The following is a 22,473-nucleotide window of genomic DNA, read 5'->3' on the forward strand; positions in this document are numbered from 1 at the left end:
TTAGACTATGTATGAGCCCTGCTCAGGCTTGTGCCATGATCAGAGACATTTATTCAAAGTAAACAGAGGAGAGAGAGGTCATTCTTTACACCAGGATGTTTTTAATCACTCCCTGAATTAAATATTGGCAGATATAGAAAGTTCAAATATCAGCTATTTTCCCCAACATTTACAAGACTGGGTTCCGTCATGCCAGAAGCTGAGGGCCTCCATGCAGTCCTGGCAACGGACACTGTGAGAGCTCAAGTCTGCCCCCTTCCCAACATCCATCTTTAAGAGGCAGCGTTTTCTGACCCCCTCCCCCACAGATCAATGTCCCCTCGTTTAGAATATGTGGCATCATCTAATGGCCAAAAAAATCCTGAGTGGGCAGCTTCAATGTATCCCCCCCATAGAATTTATTCCACACCTCCCCCCCCCCTAAAAGGACAGTGGCAAGGTCAGCATGCTTAACATATGACCTACCTATTAGGGGTCAGCTGATCTGCTCCATTCTTGGGGGAGAACAGGGGCAGGAAGTGGCACAATGACATTTACAAGAATGCTGCTCTTGAAGGCTCTATTACCAGCATGGAGGAGGGTGCAGGAGAGGGATGGATGGAAAGGACACACATTCACTCCTGCTGCACACCCATGCATTATCCCGCAGTTGCTGATCCATAGTTTTCCCCCCAAAGGAGAAAAGCAAAGCTAGGATTTAACAAAATAAATAAATAAATAACCCCCTGGCTTGAGCTAGTGTGTCTAACTGTCGCTAGCATGGGAAGCAGGACGAGAGAACGTCTGGTGTCGCAGCTTGCGCACTCAGAACCATGCAAATCCCTGAACCAGGGGCCTTAACAAGTGTCAGGCATCTGTTCCCTTTTCTAAGTTAAAATAAAAACTCACCCAAAGAACCAGCCACTAGGGGGACAGAGAAGGTAGGTCATATCTGGGGCATAATCCTCTATACAGTACTTTATTCCCTAAGTGTGTTTCCGTTATTAGCTAGCCCTCCGGTGAGGTGGGAGAGTGAGTATTAGCCCCACTTTACAGAAAGGGAAACAGATGCAGAAAGATAACATAGTTTTGCTACGATCACAGTGCAAGTCCATGTCAGACCCAAGATTTTAACTAGCCAGGTGTGCCTGATGGTAAGAGGTTCTCCCTCCTCGAAAGAAAGCATAAGTGCCTCTTCTCATTCCAGGCTGCCAAATGCCTTGGGCTTCCTCTGACAACTGTGCCTTCCCCTGCCAAAGGAGTTCCTGAGGGCCAGTCCTGTGCTTAGATGACTAAGCCATGTCTGTCCACCAGCCCTTCAGAAAGGGCTCTCCACAAGTGAGTGGGAATGAATTGTCCATTGGCCTCTTTACAGCTCCATGAACAGTAACTCCAAATAACCAGGTCATATGACCACATTTACACAAACCAGAAATGGTTCAAACCCCAAGAGTTAGATTTACATGGAATTTATATGTATATGCCTGTCACCGCTACATTAGGAGTGAGTGGCTCCCAATGGATAGCTTATAATACATCATACACAGGCCACAGAGGGATCTTGGACGTTAGTGTCTCCTGCTTTTCCCTTGTGGTTCTCACGCTGTGCTGTGACTATCCCACATAAGATGCCATTTGGGGGGCTGGGAATACACAACAATTAACGATGGGATTGTCAGTCACTTTGATTTCAGGTCCCACACCTATGCACCCTGCACCGGCATTGCTCTTGCTCTGCCCACCTTGCCAGGCAAAGCCTGGCCAGTAAGAAATCCCTCCCTCCTCCTCTAAGGGCAGCAGGAGTGCCTCTTCTCATGTCAGGCTGCCAGGTCAGTCTTGGTCGCCCTCCGACGACTCTTCTTCCGCCTCTTTCAGCCACTGGATAAACTTCTGAAGCTGCAAGGACAATGAAATGTGATGAGGAGAAATAAACCCTGGAAAACAGCTACTTTAATGAGACAACTGCAGTTTCTCAGCATTTGACCACTTCCACATTAGATGGGAGAGGCCGAGGAACAGGGAAAACAGACCTAAAAACGGACACTTAAATCCAGGTGGTATGGGCAGTACAGACTGTTTGGAACCCACAAAGGAGGCCTCCTCATGGCCAAGGTACCCCCAAAACCCTAATAAAAAGAGGAAAAGTCTGCCTGGGAGAAGGGAAGTTTGGACCCAGAGTTGTTCCATCAAAGGCTCATGAGAAGGAGGCATGACAGCTCCACCTAATTTACAAGAAGCACAAAAGGTGGGCAGTGCAAGGAAAGCTGCTGCTAGGAGAAACCTACCCCCAGCAGGACTGCTCTGAGGGGATGTACTTAGCGCATTTTGCCTTTTGAACCCTGTTGAAATAAGCAGCTCTAGGCACTGACAGGTTTTTATAAAGGGAGTTGACTTCCCATGGGCTCTAAACTAAGCAAATCTGGTCTCTTCCTCAAAGAGGGTTTTCTTTCTGTACCGTTTGCGGGAACGGCTTTGGAACTGGGCTTGGCCACATCCGGATACAGAGTTCCTACCGATGGAGAGGTTTATGCTTGTTACAGCACAAGCCAGTTATAAAAGGGCTATTCTGATACCAAGCCGCTCAGTAGTGCCAGTGAATCATGCAAATGGATGAGAAGAGAGAGCAAGGTACAGTAGCTTCAAAGGAAATGTGTAAGGAGTGATAGTTCATTTCCCTGAAGCCCATTTCAAGTAGTTGCCTAGCTTAGAGAGGCTTCTCCATTACTCAGAGCATAGGGTGATCCCAGCAATTTCTCGAGCACCTCTCAGTAAATATTTCCCTCTCCCACTACCTCATCCTTCACCACAACCAGAACACTCTGGCTGTGCAGAACATGGCAGAAAGCCAAGCTGGGCTGCCGTAAGCCAATGCATTGTGTTTCATTATCTGCCTTGCTGAGAACCCAGCTTTACCAGAACCACCTCCGCCCCAAGGTCGGACTTACCTGCTGGTTTTTCCGAAGCTGCTTGCCCTTATCAGATGTGTCCCGCTGAGAAAACCAGACGAGAATCATCTCCTCTGCCAGGATTTCCAGCTGGTAAAAGGTCATCAGCACCTGGACCAATCAGAAAACCATAAATGGGGCAACAGAACAGTAAAAGACTGTGTATGACAATCTGGGACTCCCACCACAAGCCTCAGTGGGAGAGAACGGAGTGTATATCATTGTGCTTTTATTGTTCCCAATACCCATACTTTCCCTGCTGACACTGAGCCTCTGAGGTGAGGTAGCTCTGAGCACACAAGGCCCAAATCAGAGCTCCCCTCATGGCTTTCAACTCCAAGGATGCCGGGAGGGGTATTTAGGAGTTGAAAGCAATGAAGGACCCCAAGGGGACTCCACAAAGTCATCTCCCCCTCCTTGGTAAAGCACACTAATAACAAGCACCAAAATGGATCTTTCAGGAACCTCTTGTGTCCACAGACCCAGATGCGCATAATTCTGGCAGCTGCAGTAGGGAAGAGCATGAATGCGGTTCAGCCACTCCTAACTCTGGTTGTCACATCTGCAACGCAACCCTGCACGGCCTTTGCTAAAAGGTGCCTTCTAGTGGGTGTCAAATGCAATTGAACATTTGTAGAACCAAGCTCTTGCCTGACGCCATGATGAGGGGAGGATGCTAATGCACTCTTGCTTGGGGGGCCTCATCACCCCTTTGTGCTCAACCTGACGAGACACTTTGCAGTCAGTCTCCTCATGGCAGAGGACTGACAGAAGCTGGGCTACATGTGCCAGCTCCAGTAACGAAGTGTCACTTCAACTCCTGGCCACCAGGGAAAGCCAGGCTAGAACGATGGATACATGCCAGACAATCTCTGTCATTCAAGGACACTTTGGTTTACTGAGTTGAAGGCTTTTGGCGTCAGTCCAGGCTAAGTGCTCGTGCCATTAGCTAGAGGCACTGGTACCATGAGATAAGATTCCTCCTTATTGGGGAACCAAGGTGTAGGCAGATTTGCAGGACAGCTCTCTTCTGGAAGTGACGGGCGTAATGTTGTGCAGGCACTTGTAGAGGGATTATTCATGGAAAGATTTCTAATTGGGGAGTTTAGCGGCAATTTTAGATGGCAGAAATAATCCATTAACAGAGGGAGTGTGTGTGTGTACGAAACGTGCATTTAACACTTTCCAGGACTGAAACCTACAGTGGAAAAGCAGATCACCCACACACTACCTTCATTTTGTTCATTGATTTCCACCCAGTTCAACCTGAATACGAAATCCCACCCTCTTTCCAGCCTTGCCTATCTCCCATCTGTAAGTGTGACAAAAGCTATTTTATACCCCCTCGCTTTTGGGTCCAAGATGGTGGGTTTGGGTGCCTTCAGAGTGTGAAACTGGCCTCTCCTTCACTCCCCTCCACTACAGCACCATGGAAGGGGTCCCTCTGGGTTAGATACTGCTAGATAGCAGCTCCAGATTGCATGTCAACCAGTACTCCTCCATAGCAGGGCTCAGTTAGAGGCCTGGGCAGACAGAGGAGAGATTTTAATCATGTTCATAGATGTTTTTTCACCCACCCTTCCCAACAGACACACAAGCCTTCCTTTTCTGATAGAGGACAAGCTGATGGCACCTACAAACCACAATTCACTACTGAGCTAGGGGAAGCAGAAGTCCTTGCCACTGTGAGGAACTTACTTTGGCTATGGATGTGTGGAGGCCATCATGTTCGAGGAAGAACTCCTCAATGGCAGATAAGGCGTCCAAGTGATCTGATGCCCGCTTTATGTAGTTCTTAAACACTGGGGACCACTTCTTCAACAGCTGCAGGAGGAATCAGAGTAAAGAACAAAGGCTCTTGGATTATGAGACCTTTAAATACAGATATGCGCATGTTCAATGCAGTTCCTCAGTGGGAACAGACTGGTCTGGGGAAGCAAAGCATTGTAGAAAGCCACTCTCCCATCATTCAGACCATCTAATTACATACACAACACTGTCCCCAAGAGCTGAGTGAAGTTAAGGGGGCAGCTGGGGTGACCAAGTGACAAGTCCACTTCTGTGTCCGTGTTTTCCTGTCTGTAGCACGAAGAGGATGTGTAACTATCTTGCTGAAGTGCTTTAGGAGCTATGGCTAGAGTGGTAGGTATTATCACAAATGAGTTCAGGGGAGCAGGGAACTCAAAGGATGTCACTTCACAGCAGACAATGGTACATCACTGAGCCTGGGACATGATCACTCCGCAGAGCAGCTAGAGAAGGTGTAACTGAAAAGGAGCAACTACTATAAATAGAGCAAAGCCTTTGGTTATGTCTACACTAGAGACCTTACAGCGGCACAGCTGTACTGCTGCAGCCGTGCCGCTGCACGGGCTCTCGTGTAGCTGCACTGTGCTGACAGGAGAGCGCTCTCTCGTCGGCATCATTAAACCCTCCCCAACGAGCGGCAGTAGCTATGTCGGCAGGAGACACAGCGCTGTCCACACCAGCACATCTGTCGGTGTAACTTATGTCAGTCGGGGGGGGGGGGGTGTCTTTTCACACCCCTAGGCGACAAACGTTTTACCAACGGACATGCTAGAGTAGACATCGCCTTAGTCACTGTCCCACTGCCTGCCCACTGTCCGTCCCCTCTGTCTGAGTCCAGGCAGAGGCAGCAAGATGGGCTGCCTCCAAAACAAAAGCACAAGAGAAGTTCCCAAAGGCTCAGTCCCCATTTGCTTGTGTGTTTGTCTGGAAGCTTCTTAGGACACTGCAGCCGCCGCTAGAATCTGTTACAGGTAAAGGGGGAGGAGAGATGAGACGCAGGAAGCTGTCACGTTACTGGCTGATCCCTCCCCAAGGTTTATTTTTCATTAAACCTCTCGCTCAGTGCTTTGTGCTGTGTTTCTAGCTGAGAAATGGGGGTCTGGGCTTGGGGAGGAAAGTGCGCAGGAGGTGCGCATCCTGATCCCAAACCACAAGAGCTTTTACAGCAGGGGTTCTCAACCTTTTTCCTTCCGAGGTCCCCCCAGCATGCTATAAAAACTCCAGGGTCCAGTGGCAGGCAGGGGAGTTGGGGGGCTCCAGACTTCAGCCATCAGGCGGCGGGGAGGGGCCTCTGGGCTTCAGCCCCATAGGAGTGCCCCAGCTTTGGGCTCCAGCCCCACAGCGGGAGCTGGGGCTCCCCATGGCTCTGCTCCCAGTTTCAGCCCCACAGGGGTGCCAGGGATCAGGGCACAGGCTTCAACTGCGCGGCCCCGCAGCCCCCTGAAACCAGCTCACAGACCCTTTGTTGAGCACCTGTTTTATAGCACTAGAATAAGAGAACAACTGAACACAAAGTTGCCTGCTTGATTGCGCAATGAGCCAGGGTGTGCAGCTCCCATAAACATCCTGCTTCCCACAGCACGTTAAAGTCAGTGAGTTCTGTTTCTTTTTTAAAGGGTTAATTTAACAAGAGACAAACCAATGGCTAAGTTAGCGCACCCCAAGTTCCCCTGCATGCCTATGAAACTACACATACTCTTTTACCATGCTCTGAGGATAGCAGCCCCCTCAGAGAATGAACAGGTCTGCCCACTGGGTAGAGATGGTACAGCAGCAATAGGCACTTCTCAGGAGCATTGGGCAAAGACCTCCCTCAGCCACATACGTGGCTAGTTTCTATCACTGACACTTCTCCCACCAACTCCTGGGAGGAAGCATCTTTGCCAGTTGGAAAGCTCGGACCTCTTCAATGCCACTGTGACACTGGCAGACCAGGTGCCAGCTCATGCCAAGGCCCTTTAGGCCTCACTGGACACTGACAAATGCATAGCAGGAAACCAGTCTGGCTCACTTGTGTGTAGGATTGTTAAGATAGGTATTGGATTTATATCAATGTGTAGAGTGTTTAGATTTTATGAAATGCTTCTATGTTGCCACACGCATTAACCTCACTTATAACCTCAAGTATTACCTTATAACGTGGGATATAAAGTGTTTGTTTTATAACTGTAAAATGTTTGTTCTGAAACTACGTGACTTACCAAACGGGGGTGGGGGGGTGGGGGTGGAAATCCCCTAATGCAAAATGCTGGATTCCTACAGATGGCGTTGTCTCCTGCCTATCAGGATGTACTACTGAATCCACAGCCCTGAAGAGGGTAAGAGCCCAATCCCTCATCCCATCACAGCTTGAACGCTGGAGGAAGGGAATAAAAATACCCATTGAGCCAAATGTATTATACCTTTGCTGCTTGAACTCTGCGGGGCAAGGATTTCTAAGCATATGCAAGGAATCCCCAGCTGTTTTGCCTGGGTTAGCCCTAAAGCAATGGTTTGAGAACCAGGAGTCTGGGGGCCCCTAGGGGTCCGCCAGCAGGTTTCAAGGGGTCCGCCAAGCATGGCCAGCATTAGACTTTCTGCCCAGGGCAGAAAGCCGAAGCCCCATCACACAGGACTGCTGCGGTATAGCTGGTCCATGGAGTTTTTATAGCAGGTTGGGGTGGAGGGAGAGCTCAGAAAGAAAAAAGGTTGAGAACCCCGCCCTAAAGGACATGGAGAGTCTGCTTACTAGAAGTTGCTATTACCTTTTGAAAATTGACTAACTCGTGTGTGGATGATTACCTGCTTTAATCTTGTAAATAAGAGTCATTTATTTTTCCTAGTTAATAAACCTTTAGTTAGTTTATTACAGGATTGGCTACAAGTGTCGTCTTTGGTGTGAGATCTAAAGTGCAAATTGACCTGGGGTAGTGACTGGTCCTTTAGGATTGGGAGCAACCTGAATATTTTGTAATTTTGGGTGTAAAGTGACCGTCTATCACAGAGTCAATCTTGCCTAGATCCGAATGCCTAAGGGGACTGTCTGAGACTCCATGTTAAGGCTGGATAGTGCCTGAGGAGTTTACATTTGTTACTTGGTTTGTGAAATCGAAGTATTTAGAACTCACAACCAGTTTGGGGTTTGTGCCCTGCTTCTTAGCAGTCTGCCCTGAGGTTTGTATTCTCGCTCAAGAGCCCCTCCAGGCAGCATGACAGCCGCACAGGGGACCCTGAGCAAGTTTCCAAGCCTGCAAAGGCTGTGAATGCAGAGCACCCACAACAACGCCCAAGGCAGAAAGCAACAATGAATGGCTCTGGAGTGCCACATTCCATCTCCTCTGCTGGTGGAATAGGTACTATTAGGAACATGTTAGGGTCTTTGTGACATCAAGCATCCAGCAGAGGAGAGGAGACGCCATAGTGTGGGAAATACAAGTAGGATGATTTGTATATTATACCAATGACGACTGGCTCACAGGACAATATCTGTAGTAGGGCACAAGGGTAGTGTGGTCCTGATGTTGCAGCATGCACAGTTCCAGGAACTACTTTAACCCATGGGCAACATGTTTAATGCTGACGCTTACTTCTCCCTCCCCTGCAACCATCATTTTTTATTCCTCTTTGGAATTTTTTCCTCTCAAATGCACCTCAGCAGTCAGTTAGTACCACCAGGCAAAGACGTGTTTTGTGACCCCTTCCATTAACAATAAGTAGGCAGAATTTTGGAACATACCAGAAATGATTACGGAGTTTCAAAAAGCAAACTTTGATTACAAAGGAAGCACAAAGTTCTAAATACACCTGCCATCCTATGTGATGAATGAAGCTAGCCTGGAGATGAAAGATTTTCAACACACCGTGTTATTTTAGAATGACCAGGATTGCGATACTTTGGGTTTGCCACCACCGGAGAGAGACAATTTGCAGAGATATAAGGCTGGACTAGGAATTTTCATGACTTCTGCATCTATGTCTGGGAGTTACCCAGCTTCAGCCAAAAATCTGACCCATTCTTGACAGGAGTTAATTTCAGGTCCTTGGCAAAGGAGAGGTCTATCAGATCATCCTGCACTGGGTCTAGTCAGTGCTGCAGCGTTGACAGCAGCTTGAATGAAGATGTTTGTGATCCAAAGATATTCCTTCACCTGCGTCTCCACTTCCCCAAGACCCGGGTAGGAAAGTGCTGTCATGAGGGGTGATCTGCACAAGTGCAACCAGGCTGTGGTTCTTACCTGCCCTCATCTTGGCGCCATCCCTGCAGATTCTATTGTTATGCTCCCACTGCCTGTGGAGATCTTTGGCTGAAAGGTCTCTGATGAGCATTCATCTGGGCTGTTCCCCGGCCCAGCTTTATAAAAGAGTAAAGTCTGCTTCATAGACCCAGTGGAGACACACCTCAAACACTAGAAGCCGGGCAGCAGCAGACGCACGGACTGATTCATGATGGTGAATTGCGAAGCAGTAACTTTTCCCGAAAGTAATGGCTCTTGGACAGCCTCACCCATGTCACTAATACTGCATCAAACAGGGTTACGTGGCAAAAGCACCGTCTTCAACTTGGCAGCTGCTTCAGGCTCTATAACTTGGGGGGAGGGATAGCTCAGTGGTTTGAGCATTGGCCAGCTAAACCCAGGGTTGTGAGTTCAATCCTTGAGGAGGCCACTTAGGGATTTGTGGCAAAAATCAGTACTTGGTCCTGCTAGTGAAAGCAGGGGGCTGGACTCGATGACCTTTCAAGGTCCCTTCCAGTTCTAGGAGATAGGATATCTCCATTAATTACATTAAAATTATTATTATAACCATGTCTAATGTCTGGGGAAGGATGATGTTTTCTGCAACATTACATGCCTTATGCTGTTGTGCAATTTGTAGAGATACCAAATAAGATGCCTGCTGGGTGTTTGGGTTGACACTGCCAGTGTGAGCAATATAGTCTTACTGATTTTTCGAGGCTTCATGTTTTCCCTGAGAAATAACCTTGTGCTTATTTCTTCACTGATGGGTGTTTGGCTTCTGAGCATTATGCCAACATTGAAGGCTTCAAACTCATGGAAAACAGCACTTCCTAACATGTTACACACCATGATTTCAAGTCAACGTAAACCTTTATGTCTTAACTATCACTGGTTTCAGAGGGGTAGCCGTGTTAGTCTGTATCAGTAAAAACAACGAGGAGTCCTTGTGGCACCTTAGAGACTAACAAATTTTTTTGGGCTTAAGCTTGCGTGGGCTATAACCCACTTCATCAGATGCATGGAATGGAAAATAAAATAAGCAGGTATAAATATATAGCACGTGAACAGATGGGAGTTGCCTTACCAAGTGGGGGGTCAGTGCTAATGAGGCCAATTCAATTAGGGTGGATGTGGCCCATTCCCAGCAGTTGACAAGGTGGTGTGAGTATCAACAGAGGGAAAATTATTTTTTGTAGTGACCCAGCCCAAATAAACATGCCCAAATAAATCTGTTAGTCTCTAAGGTGCCACAAGGACTCCTCGTTGTTTTAACTACCACTGTAGTTCCACAATTTCCCCTCCTCTGAGCTGTCACTCGAACAGCTTGCCATCATCCCTTTCACAAATGATCCATCTTTCTCTGTCACCACTTAGCCGGGACCGAGATACAATCGACTGAACGACACATACAACATGGCTGTGTGAGGCTCAGCTGACATGTCTGGCATTCTACTTTTGCCACTGTCTGTGCGTGGGTACTTCACTTCATACAAAGTAACGTTTTAATGGGGCTTGTAGTACTTTGTATGAGGAACATCCAGGTTATACTCTCATTCTACACTAGCATATCCAAAGCACTAGCTGGGGTTCTCAAATTATAACAAGATGGGGTGGCTTAACAGAAACACAACTCTGACAATGGTTAGGCAGCAGATGTGCTGAGACGAACATCTGTCACACTGACTGCTGTCTCATTGTTCCCTTGAGCTCCTCTGTCTGTCTATATCCATTTGTTGTCTCTTGTCTTTTACTTAGATTGGAAGTTCTTTGTGGGGGGAGACAGTCTTGTCAATCTGTGTTTGTACAGCAGCTACCGGTAGCACAATGGGGTACAGGTCCATGACTGGGGCTCCTAGCCACTTCCATAATACACATTAATAATCAATCACCACCAGCCTCACATGATGTATACATTTCTCATTTTAAAATGTACTGCCATTTTTCCATACTCATAATTTTATATTTTTGTGTGACCACCCATAACACACCTCATCATTGCCCCAGCGGTTGTGATCTCCAGTGGGGGAAACCCCACATTAATATTTTCTGCACAAGGTAAGGACGTCAGTACATAAGACTGTTCCAGGCAGAACACTCTAGGAAATCTGTTGGCCGCCTTCTCCAAAGGAAGACTTGGGGAGCTGGCTACTTTAATTGGCTAAATGCTTCTGGGGGTGTCCATGTCAAGCTTGCTTATGAAGGTAAGAGAGCACTATCTACATTTGATAAAGCTAAGCAGTGTATTAATATTTAATACACAGAGCACTGCTGTAGATACATACACACCCACCTTACAAAATTCTACAAGGGAGCGGAACTGATTTAGTGCCTACGCTGGTAAATGTTCATGTCAGTTTTGCTATGATGAAACACACATGTACAAAATATATACACCAAACATAAGCTGTTTACCTTTCTCATCCTACACTTGGATCATAAATACTCGGAGGCAAAGATAGTCTCGCAGTTGTGTGTTTGTGCAGCGTAGGGCTCGGATCCTAGACTGGGGCCCCAGGTGCTACTGTACTACAAACAAACAATCATCATTGTGGTTTTCTTATCATTTCCCCTCATTGCAAAGCGAATGGAAAACCCCTGGGCTCTGCCCCATCCTCATCCACCTGCTCCTCTGACAGGATGCTGTAGTGATGCTTCCATGTCTCTCACTTGCTGGACCAGCAGCTCACTGCAGGATCCAGCAAGGAACGGTGCTGTATCTTATTCAAACTAGGATCCCAAACAGCAGCAGACTTCAGGCATCCAACTCTCCAGTTGTATTGCTTTCCACATACAAGGAGAGTCTAGCATCTGCTCGGTGTGCACCCCAGTTCCCCTCTTTCATTAGGATACATTTTGGCCAAGAGGAATGAGACATTTTCAATTAAACCTTATAAAGAGAACTGAATTAGTATGAACTGAATTGTTTAACTGCTGTACATTTCCAACCGAAGGCATCTCCCCCAAACTGAACTAAGTCAGGTGTCTGGATCCATTTGGGGAAATGTCTCTTCCCCCACCCCACACAATCACACTCCCCCACAGAAAACACAGGAGCTGCCCATTGTTGCTCCCCATATCCTACTAAAGGCAGGACAATCCAATTCAGCTAGGAGCCAGACTTGCTTCTTCTAATATATGCATCATTGCAATCACTAGAGGGTCACTCAGTCCAACACACACAAATAGGCATCAGAGGCCACAGCAGGGACCTGTCCACCTCCTCCAAACTGAGACCAGAGGTCCTGGGACAAGCTCTCACTGAGGGTCAGCAGGTAACATGGCAGCCCCTTCTCCACAGCCACATACACCCAGGGCCTTTCTAGGGGTGGAGCAGGGCTCTGCATCTTACTCAGAGGCAGCCAGGTCCTGCCTTTGTCTCTGCAGTAGACACTGGAAAAGTTACCAGTATTAGATATGTACCGCAGGCAAGGAGTACTCCCGGTGACTTCCCCAATAGGACTGTGCCTCTGTTGGATCTAGTCTCAGAGGAAGGGCGAATATTTCCAGTCCTCGCTCACAGGAGACAGAAAGAAGCACATGCTACTTAAAACAAACAAGTCTCTTCCAAGCCAGACACTAGCTGAGCTTTGCCAAGTCGAGTTAATGGCGTTGGTGATTTTACTGCTTTAGGAGACTCAAGGGAGGCTCATGAGCCAGCAAGTCCCTTGAATTCACGAGAGGCCAGTCCCTAGGCTCAATGATCCTAGAGCCAGCAAGGGGCTGGAGGACCTAGAGCCACTCCTAAGCACCAGGAGAGAAGTCCCAAGAAAGAACAGGTAAGAAGTCGTCTTAATTTTCCATGCCCCTGAGTTTTAGCTGCTGCTGAGGCCTCTTGCTCTTTGGCTTTCTTGACTCCCGTGTGCTACTGAGTCCTTCTCCCACAAGTGCCTTCCCCACTTACTGCCCTGCTGTTGCATGCAGCCTCCCAACTCCTTCAGATCCCACTTCTGAACCCCACGCTCCAATGCCAATTTGCTAGAAGGGTGTGTCCAGCGCAAAAACCAAGAGACTGCCAAGCGCAGAACTCTCTATCCCATCCCCAGCCCTCTTCTAAGATTCACGTTCACGTACGGTGCTCAGCACAAAGGCGAACGCCCATCTGTTGTTCCTGTAACAGTGCCTGAGACTAGTCTAATTTAACTCAGGAGGACCAGGGCTCCTCTCTCTAAAACACCACGTCACGGTAGAAGAACAGAAAATAGATGCAGGCTGAAAGGAGCGGGGAAGTGTACTCACAGGAATCAGCATTACACAGTAGTGTTGGGGGTCTACCTCCGTGTCCAGCTGCTGCAATGGGAACTCCATGACCACCTGACTGAGCACCTGCATCACCTCCTTCAAGCCAATGTTATAGGCATATCTGGAAGGGAAAGGGGAGAAGATGTCAGACCGACACACCTTCTAGGACCATAAGCCTGTGCAATCTGGCATCCTGCCTCCAGCCATGGCAAATCACTGAAGTCTATTCTTCTATTGCAGGACATCCATTTCTAAGAATTCCATTAAATGTTAACTTTCCAGCCCTGGGCCCAAGTCTTTTTTTAAAGATCATGTTTAGTGTATTCGTGCAGTCAGAAACGTGCCTGCATTGCAATGGGTCTCATGAAAGAGCACATTCCTGAAGACCCAGTTTCAGAATGTAACATGCTGCCTGGACAGGGACAGCACACTCACGTGTACTGGTATGATGCAGGAATATGATGGGGGAAACAAGAGAAACAGACTTGTACTTGAGAAGCGGTAGGCAGAACACACCCAATTAGACCCTGAGCTCCAACCCTCACCAATTGGATAGCTTTCGAAGTGAGATAAGCATTATTGTTCACCTTTCATCACCCCTACACAGACCTGGGAGACAAACTAGGTGCACTGCCAGCTGTGCTCAGGAAAAAGTCAATTGGTTTGTCTGTCTCTCTAGTTTATAGTCTACTCCCAGTAGAGAGAGGACTTTAATGAGGCCCAACAGGTTTGTTCTGCCTAATTATTCTCAGTGACAGCGGAGGCTGGAAGGCGAATTCTAAAGCATGTACAAGCTCAGGTTGCCCTAAGCATGTTAGCAGTGGAGATGCTAACAAGAGCTAATGACAGATCAGAATATCACAAAGGCTAAAACCCACGAGCTGTTGTGTAAACAGGGTGGAAATGCCACACCACACACAGATTCTTGGCTCTGGACTTGCTGGTTGAACGTTGCAATGAATGGAGAGTGGCAACTCCCTGGGTAAACTAATGTGTGGCTTTGCTCTAAAAGGACTGGTGTTCTCCCATTCCCTTCATAGGCACCCAATGGATATTCAGTCCCTAGCCCGAGAGCTCATGGAACAGCAGCTAATGCTAGCTGGGGAGGTTATGGAGCGAGAGCACTCTCTGCATCGCCTCATGTCACTATCTTCAGTTATCACAATCTCTTATGCCCGACTGCTGAAGAAACTAACTGGATACTGATCACCACATGGGCTAGTCACATGGTTTCTCTTTTCCCCCCTTTCAAACCTCTTAGCATCATGCTCACTAGACAAAAGACACTTCAGAGTCAGGCACTGCAGTTCCAGGGGGACCACTTACTTGAGAGAGTTGATTTCCAAGACCAGATTATCACAGGAGATGTTCTCCTCTTCACCCCTCTGCAAGGTACCAAGAACCTCATTCTGGAAAACTGTCACCAACGCAAGAATAGGCCATTAGATAGGAGAGGGAGAAGTCCAGCAAACAGCATCTCTCACTACAGAGAAACCAGCCCCGTGACAGGAGCAGGGACAAGCCGACTAAGGAGCTCCATAACCCAACACATGCCCACAGTTATTCCACCTGTAAGTGACTGTAGAGCATGTACAAAAGTAAAGACCTGCCAGATCCCACTAATTTCATTCCTAGGCACCAGTGCAGGACTGTCTCCTACTGCACCACGTGTTCTCCAGGGCTGTATGCAGACAAGTTTTAAGCGACTCAGGCAACAGGGTAGGCTCAACTATACCAGTAAAACTTTCCCATGTAGACAAGCCCAAACACATCTTGTGGCTTCCTGGATGTGCAACAGGGGGAAAATTACCACAATAAACTACTGTGGAAAGGGAAGACAGTCTCTGACAAAGACAGCTTCAAACAGCCTTTGGTCAGGAAGAGGGAAAGTCCTTCTCAACCTTCTCACCTGAGCCCCTAGGCACGTACTAACCAGGCAACAGCATGGAAGAGAATATCAAAGAACTGTAACAGGAACAAGAGAAATGCTGGCCAGGAAGATTGGGGGCCTCTGAAGAGGGAGGCGTGAGCTGGAGCAAGGCGGGAACGTTCAGTGCACACAGTCACAGCTGCACAGGGCTCACCCCACTACCCACAAGCTCTGGGCCCTTCCCTGGCGCTCCCAGCATTCCCTCTAGGCCCAGGCCTCTCACCTTTGATGTCATCCAGTTGAGGAGAAGCAGTCCGACTGTCTGGCTGCTCGGAGCCCAGACTCAGGTCACTCTCTGTCTCACTCTCTTCCTCTGGATTCAAGGTGGGGCCTGGTAAACAGGAAAACGTAACCTTTTAAGGGGCAACCCTGAAAGCAGAGGAGCTGCAGGCTGGAATCCAGGCAGGTTTGAACAAGCGATCCTTGTCTGGGATTTGCTACTTCCAGACCCAGACGTCCATAACCACCGAGTGGGGCCTGCCACTAACTTGAAGAGGCCTTGCTGGATCCCTAGGAGCAGGCAGCCTGGGTCAATGATGAAAGCAAAAGTCTCCCTCCCAGCCAAGCTGCTCACTCGTTGCAAGGCCAGCAATGCCAGCAGCAAGGGACTCTCACTTGAGCTGGAACCTTACAGATGTAGCCTCTGAGCTGAGCAGTTCTGGTGGAAAATAATGATCAACATACATGCCCCCCATCCCCGAGGGGCGACAGCAGCAGCTCGGTGCCTGGAATGTAATGGGCTCCCTCCATCATTCAGACACGGGTTTGAAGTTTGTTATTGTGAGACAAAAGGCTGGAGCAGAAGAGGCAAGATCTGGGACCATCTTGAAGACCACAAGAAGAGCGTTTGGTCAATGCAATGCATCCATATCCACCGTACTGTACACGGAGCTCAATGGGAGACTTCATGCCACCGAATCCCACAATTATAACATGGACGTCTCTGTTTGGCAGCGATGGAATTGGCCACAGGATCCATCCCTAATTGTGCTCCAGAATCTCAGCTGCCTTTCTTTTTCTCTTCAATAAAATGTATCTAGCTTTTATGGCTGGGCAGGAAGTTTTCCAGACATGTCCTTAGCAGAACTGGGGCAGTGACATCTGCCTGCCTCTGAAACAAGGGCTCCGAGAGGGATGGGATTTCCCCACGCAGCTGGAGTGTCAGATTTCTAACCCGAGGTTGTTCCCCCCACTCCCTCTTCTCCAGGGCTTTGTCTAACCTGAGTTTTGACATCTCAGTAATGGACTATACACCACTTTGCTTGGGGAGACTTCCTCAGCTGGTTCAAGACACCACCTTCGATGACCTTAGATACGAATTATTATTTGTTTTACTGCAGCATCTAGGAGCCGTAGCGATGGTCCAGGACTCCCCTGTGCTAGGTGTTGCACAAACACAGAACAAAAAGATGATCCCTGCCCGTTATTAACGTCCCACTCAGCAACTCACTGAAATAGGGTACATGCATTTCCATTCCCAGCAGTCTACATCAAACCTTTCCTCACCCCAAAGGCTTTGTCTCTGCTCTTCCTCATCCGCTTCATTCTCATCATCTGCTTTCCAGAGGTAACCTCTGCCCTCTGACCCCACCTCTGCTTTGTTATAACCTGAAAGAAGAAGATGGTGTTTAGAAGGAAGGAAGATACTGGGACAGCCAACCAACCTGAAATTGATTGGCCTCTAGTGGGGGAGTGAGGGGAGGGTCAGAATGACCTGCACCAAGCTGTGTCCCAAATACTTAACCCACAGTGGGAGGGTTGGGTCTCCCATCCGTGCATACAGGGTGCTGCTCTCATTAACCTAGGCCAGTAGAAAATGACCAGGCTGTTCTTTTATCTTGGCCTACAGCAGCATGGCTTGGCTGGCTTGACACACTGACTCACACTCTGAATCCTACACAAGTGGGGCCTGACAGAACCAATATCCCACGGGGGAGGAGCATTAAGATCCGGTACTCCCTGGGGTGCAGTGGGAGAGAATTGAGGGCCAGATGGCTTGGCATCTGTCCTGAATTGAGTGACTGTTCAAGCTGTAGCCTGTCATCTGTAGAGAGCTCCCACCCCAAGACAAGTGTCCACAGATCTTTATGATGAAACAGGAGGTTGGGTGCTGGAGAGGGCAGGTAGTCACCAGTTATTTGACTTGACTATTAGCTTGGTATACTGGATATCCCTCTTTCCCCACTACAGGGGCACAGATGCCAAGCTTAACATAAGACTTTTGCTACCAGCTTTGCATTTCAGCAAGTTTGGAACACAGGCTGGTCCCAGAGGGTGAAGCCCCACAAAGGACAGGACCAAAGGGGTGAACAAAAGCTCATGTACCTTTCAGCTTCACTTTGTTCTCCTCCTTGTTCACTCCAGAATCATCACTGAACTCATCGTCATCCTCCTCTTCCTCATCTGGTGAGTGCAGCGAGATCACTGTGCCCTCAAGGAGGGTGATGTTAGGACCCACCACCACCTAAAAATAAAGGACTGACTTATCTATATAAGGAACAGAAGCACAGCTCCCTACATTGCCACCTCTCATTTCCCTCCCCAGGAGCCAAGGGCTGCCTCAAAGAGTTTTTCCTGGAACTGTGTAACATTGAAACATATTTGGAAATATTAGCGGTGCCTGGGCATGTACCCTGCTAAATAAACCAAACTCCTTGCAGAAGGGACAAGGTGGGGGCAGTAATCTATGCCCCAACCAGAAGAAAGGGCCTGGAGCACCCCTCATTCTAGCTGCTGGCCAGGTCCTCTCAGTTCAGTATATTCAATGAGCAAGTCTAGTAACTCTCCAAGGAGCGTGGAGAACCTTGCAGACACCGAAGCAGCTCACCTGGGAAGTAAGGACGCAGTGAGGATTTAATTTGACCTTCTCCTTCACTTCAGCCTCATCGCAGACAATAGACTGCCGGATCACCACGTGGTCTGCTACGTGGACACCATTCCAGAGGAATGCTCCATCCAGGATAACTTCATCCCCTATTAAATGCCACCACAAAGATGCTGAGCAGGACAGATCACAGCTCTCACTCTGTGCTTCACTAGCACTTTCCCAATGCTGAATGCACCAGAGAGTTTCCAACCCATTAGCTCCAGAACTAGAGGGTACCCTTGTGGCTCAGTGGAGGTTAGACATCCTGGCAAAGCCAGCCTCAGATTTCAGCAGCCACTCCGTAGGCTAAGCCAGGGAAGACAAACTGAGTTAAGGTTTCTGTAGAGATTCAGCAAATGCTGCAGTACCAACAGGCCTCCCCTTACAGTAATTCAGCAAAATGGGGAAAAATGAGAACAATGGAGCTGTATTCGAGGCTGTGAAGTTGGGGCACTAGGAGGTTCATGAGGATGAGCATGGGATACAGAGATTTTCACCTCTAGAATACTGGTCTGAGACAAGCCCAGTAAGTGATTGTCTTAACATACATACACATCACCTCTCTTTCTTTTTCCTGTGTGCCACGTGCCCTCCTCTCACTCAGCTTGCACTATGCTCCCTGCTGTGGCATTAGCTCCCACCCCAAAGGCCTGGACCTCTTTAAAAATTAAGCACTCAAGACTGTACAATATATACTAACTTAACTACTTGTAATTCTCCTCCTTCCACTTTGGTTTCCCTAATAACCCCATTTCACCTACTGCCTCCACTCCTCTCCTCCCACAAAAAGTACCTTCGATCAGAACTGAATTCACTATAATTCCAAACAACGCCAGGCTTCCCCTCCCCACGCCTCCCATTTATGGCACTCACCTATTTTGCAGTTTTGACCGATGACACTGTTGGTAATGGAGCAGTTGCTGCCAATGACCGTCCCCTGCCCAATGAGGACGTTGTCGTCCAGCACGCTGCCGTGGCCCAGGCTCACCTCTGCCCCTCGGTAGATGTTGTGCTTGGAATGGGTATAGCTCTGTGTCTCATCATCGGTGAAGTTCATCTCTGGAGTCATAGGATAAACCCAGCGCCGGATGATGTCGGAACACACGGCCTCGTACATCAGCAGGTTGGACACACGGGCACCATACTCCTCTGCTGTCACATGCATATGGATCTGGTTCCCTAGGACCTGGGAAACAGACAGAAGCGTGTCAAGGGACTCTTGGCAGAGGAAGGCTCCCTGCACCTGAGCAGGGTTCTACGCCACGTTAAATGTCACCCACACACTTTCCCACCACAACCCACCCCTCTTCTTTGCACTCTTGCTTCCATACAGGTGCTTCTGCTACCATATTCACTAACCAGCCTTCTCAGACACTAAGGGCATTGCTTCCACGACACTCTCAGACCCCAATCACCTGAATCACATCCCAAATACTCTCAAACACCAGCCTCCCAAATGCATTACAAGCCAGAATCACTATCACCCCAGTGGCTTTAGGATGGCATGTCATTTGCACAAGCCTGCTCATATGTTTCCAAAGACACCCACTACAGTACCAACATGATTAGCCAGGACAAAAAAGGTATACAAGGGGACACTTCAGGTTGGGGTGAGGGACATTGGCAGAGCTATATGGGAGGCAGTGGAATAGGAATACCAGGGTGGTCTTCAGGTCAAGACCCAGGGGCATCAGCAGAGCTCTGTGGAGGCAGCTAGCACACATCTGCTGACATGATGCCTATCTCTAGCCAGGACTTTCAGATTCCCTATAATTGCTGACATTCAACCAAACAGTAAGTCTGGAAAGATGGAAGGTCAAGTGCAATGAAGTTTGTTATCATTACTTGCATTATGGCAGTGTCCAAAGGCCCCAAACAGGATCACAGTCCCACTGTGATGGGTGCTGTCAAACTCAGGAGACAGTCCTTGCTCTGAAGAGCATAATGTAAAACATGGCACCATGATAGTGAAGCAGTAAAGGCTGTGTCAGTTTCTAATTTAACAAGACCAAGCCTTCATATTTCCTATTCTTCTACGTACAGCCTAAACCAGGAGCTGAGAGCAGGTGCTTTTGTGAATTGCAGGAGATCTAGTTGCTAGTTTAACGGAGAACTGTTCCCAGCTCCCCAAGAGCCTCCAGTGCCTATCACAACTTAGAACATGTTACAGCCCAGCACGCACAACCAGCTGTGCTGACATGGAAACATCTCATCCCAGACAGCAAACAAAAAGGTCCCAGCCACCCACTGAAGAGATGAGGTGAAAAGCCAAAGGCTCCTCTTGGGTCAGACAGAAGAGGGTCTCGTACAATACCCCCACTTACCTCCTCGTTCACCAGCAGGCCACGCACAAAGTCATCCCGAGTCTGATAATCAAAGTTATCTGTGAACAACTCAGCCACCTGGAGACAATGTGAGGGCAAAACTCAGAGGACATTGCCAGGACAGTTATTAACCCCAACCAGCCACTCCCAGGGAGCTCAGCAAAGTACAACACAGGAAGACGCTGCTCTTATCCTTCTCCTATTGGCATGAGAAAGGCTCGATCTCTTCCATGGGAGGCGCTGGGCTTCCCATCTCCCCTTCCATAGTGAACATTAGTAGAGTCTGGCTTTCGGGGGGGGGGGGGGGGAGAATTAATTCCAGCTGGTTGGCCCTGTCTAACTTTGTAATTTTGCTGAGCATGGAAGACTGAGGACCAGTTCTCCCCCTGACAGTGGAAGAACAGTTACTGAGTCTAGGGCATGGCAGGGAATGCCCTGGACGTTATTACCAACAAGGTACCATCCAGCAAGAACTGACACTTCACTTGGTCCCCTACTCCCAGAGGTGCCATCTCCGCTATCTTGGACTAGTTCCTCCATTCATCTCAGACATGGACACACACACAGGCGCTTCCTGTTGGACCTGTTTTCTTAGCAACAGACACCAGAAGCTGAGCGTGCTGGGGCAGCCCAAGAAAGTATCGTACTCCTGTGTCCGTGACATGCTCCATGCAAAGTAGCAAGGAATGGGACTGGGGCTCTGGAATCCACTCTATGCTGTAGCAGTGCAGTGTGTTTCTACCATGTCAGCAGCACAAATCAGCTATTCAGAACACTTCAGCCCTCCAGAACTACAGCAACTCACCTGTGGGGAGCAGATGCTGATATGGCAGTCTAGCAAGTCATGGCGCACCTCAACTGTTTCAATATTGCTTTGGAACAAGCTCTGGAAAGAGAAGAGAACACAGTACAGATTGAGTGTTTCTCATGTGGGAGCCAATCCAGAACAACACTGCAGCAGCTGAGGACAACATACTAAGAATACACTTCAATTGGTTGGAAATCTGGAGGACACACCACAAGTCACGAGATATGGGCAAAGTACACAACACACAGAGCAACTGTGCTTAACGTATGCAAAATGGTCTCACACAATACTGTATGCCAACTAGGAAAGATTTCAACCCAGCAGTATTCCCACATGGAAAAATCTTTCCATGAGACAGATTATGACAGAAGCAGTATCACACCTTTCCAAATGCCACTATTGATAGTCACTTCATTGGCTGCCAGAGAACAGCCTGAATCATCTGTCTCATCCTTTGTTACACATACAGAATCCCGAGTACAGAAGTTACATGAACTAATTTATACCAGTAAAACTGAATTGAGAGAAAAAGAAGCCTACTTAGTCTGTTTTAACCCTGTTGGGGATGGTGGGAACCTATCCCCCATTCTCAAAAACTTGAGGGAACTTCAGAGCACATGCCTGCACGGCTGTACCATGCCACAGGGGTCAGCTTCAAAAGCTACTTCCCGTCATCTCTTCTTCAGAGGGAGCTGTAAGCGCCACTCTCCCCAACCTGGACTCAAGAGAGAGTTTTACTTTGGAGTGGGTTGCTTGACCGCATTAGCAACTTTCCACCTGCCACACACTCTGCACATACCACGGGAAAGCGAAAGCGCTTCAGCTCCTGGGTTCTTTGGTAGTGCAGGACACGGTTCGTAGTGCTGTCCATAGCAAGGATGATGTCATCCTCCTGGCACCGAGCACGGTGACCTGGTGAGGACTCTTTGAAAATCATCGTCATCACAGAGACGTTCTTGTCCAGCTTACGGCGCATCCTAAACAGGAAAGGAAGCGTTTTAAATAATGCCTCTGGAAAAAGCGACACCAATGAGCTTGAACAAGCCAGGCTGGTGCGCCTTCTCCCCAGTCACCCACCTGTGCTCCTCCAGCGCTGCAGAAACATTGATGTTGGACACCACATCTCCAGAGACAAGGAGAAAGTCAGAGCGGACTAAGGACTTGGCATCGACGTCCCTTAGCACATCACCAAGTGAGCGGTACAGGTCTGAGGTCACAATGCGCACCTTGTTGGAAGAGGTGCGGCGGCACCACTTGGACTTACTGGAGGGGAAGAAAACAGGCCAGAAGGAATCAAAAGGGTGATCTTCTAGCTTAGGCTAGAACATGGTGCTCCAGTGTGGGGGGTTGTCTGTC

The 22,473-nt window shown here is 48.5% G+C and overlaps 1 protein-coding gene across 1 annotated transcript in view; it reads right to left on the minus strand.

Moving 5' to 3' along the window:
• EIF2B5 (eukaryotic translation initiation factor 2B subunit epsilon) overlaps positions 1-22,473 on the minus strand; it is a 27,128-nt gene continuing 4,655 nt past the window's right edge. The window contains exons 3-16 of the mRNA XM_034781443.1: positions 22,195-22,380; positions 21,917-22,094; positions 21,115-21,195; positions 20,310-20,387; positions 18,859-19,171; positions 17,947-18,092; positions 17,445-17,583; positions 16,626-16,727; positions 15,343-15,450; positions 14,516-14,606; positions 13,187-13,310; positions 4,623-4,748; positions 2,925-3,035; positions 1-1,875 (exon numbers count right to left, since the gene is read on the minus strand). Of these exons, the coding sequence (XP_034637334.1) occupies positions 1,810-1,875; positions 2,925-3,035; positions 4,623-4,748; positions 13,187-13,310; positions 14,516-14,606; positions 15,343-15,450; positions 16,626-16,727; positions 17,445-17,583; positions 17,947-18,092; positions 18,859-19,171; positions 20,310-20,387; positions 21,115-21,195; positions 21,917-22,094; positions 22,195-22,380 (1,849 nt within the window). The 3' untranslated portion in view covers positions 1-1,809. The remainder of the gene's footprint in view (positions 1,876-2,924; positions 3,036-4,622; positions 4,749-13,186; positions 13,311-14,515; positions 14,607-15,342; positions 15,451-16,625; positions 16,728-17,444; positions 17,584-17,946; positions 18,093-18,858; positions 19,172-20,309; positions 20,388-21,114; positions 21,196-21,916; positions 22,095-22,194; positions 22,381-22,473) is intronic.

The sequence above is a fragment of the Trachemys scripta genome, chromosome 9 (assembly GCF_013100865.1).
Source record: "Trachemys scripta elegans isolate TJP31775 chromosome 9, CAS_Tse_1.0, whole genome shotgun sequence".
NCBI lineage: Eukaryota > Metazoa > Chordata > Testudines > Emydidae > Trachemys > Trachemys scripta.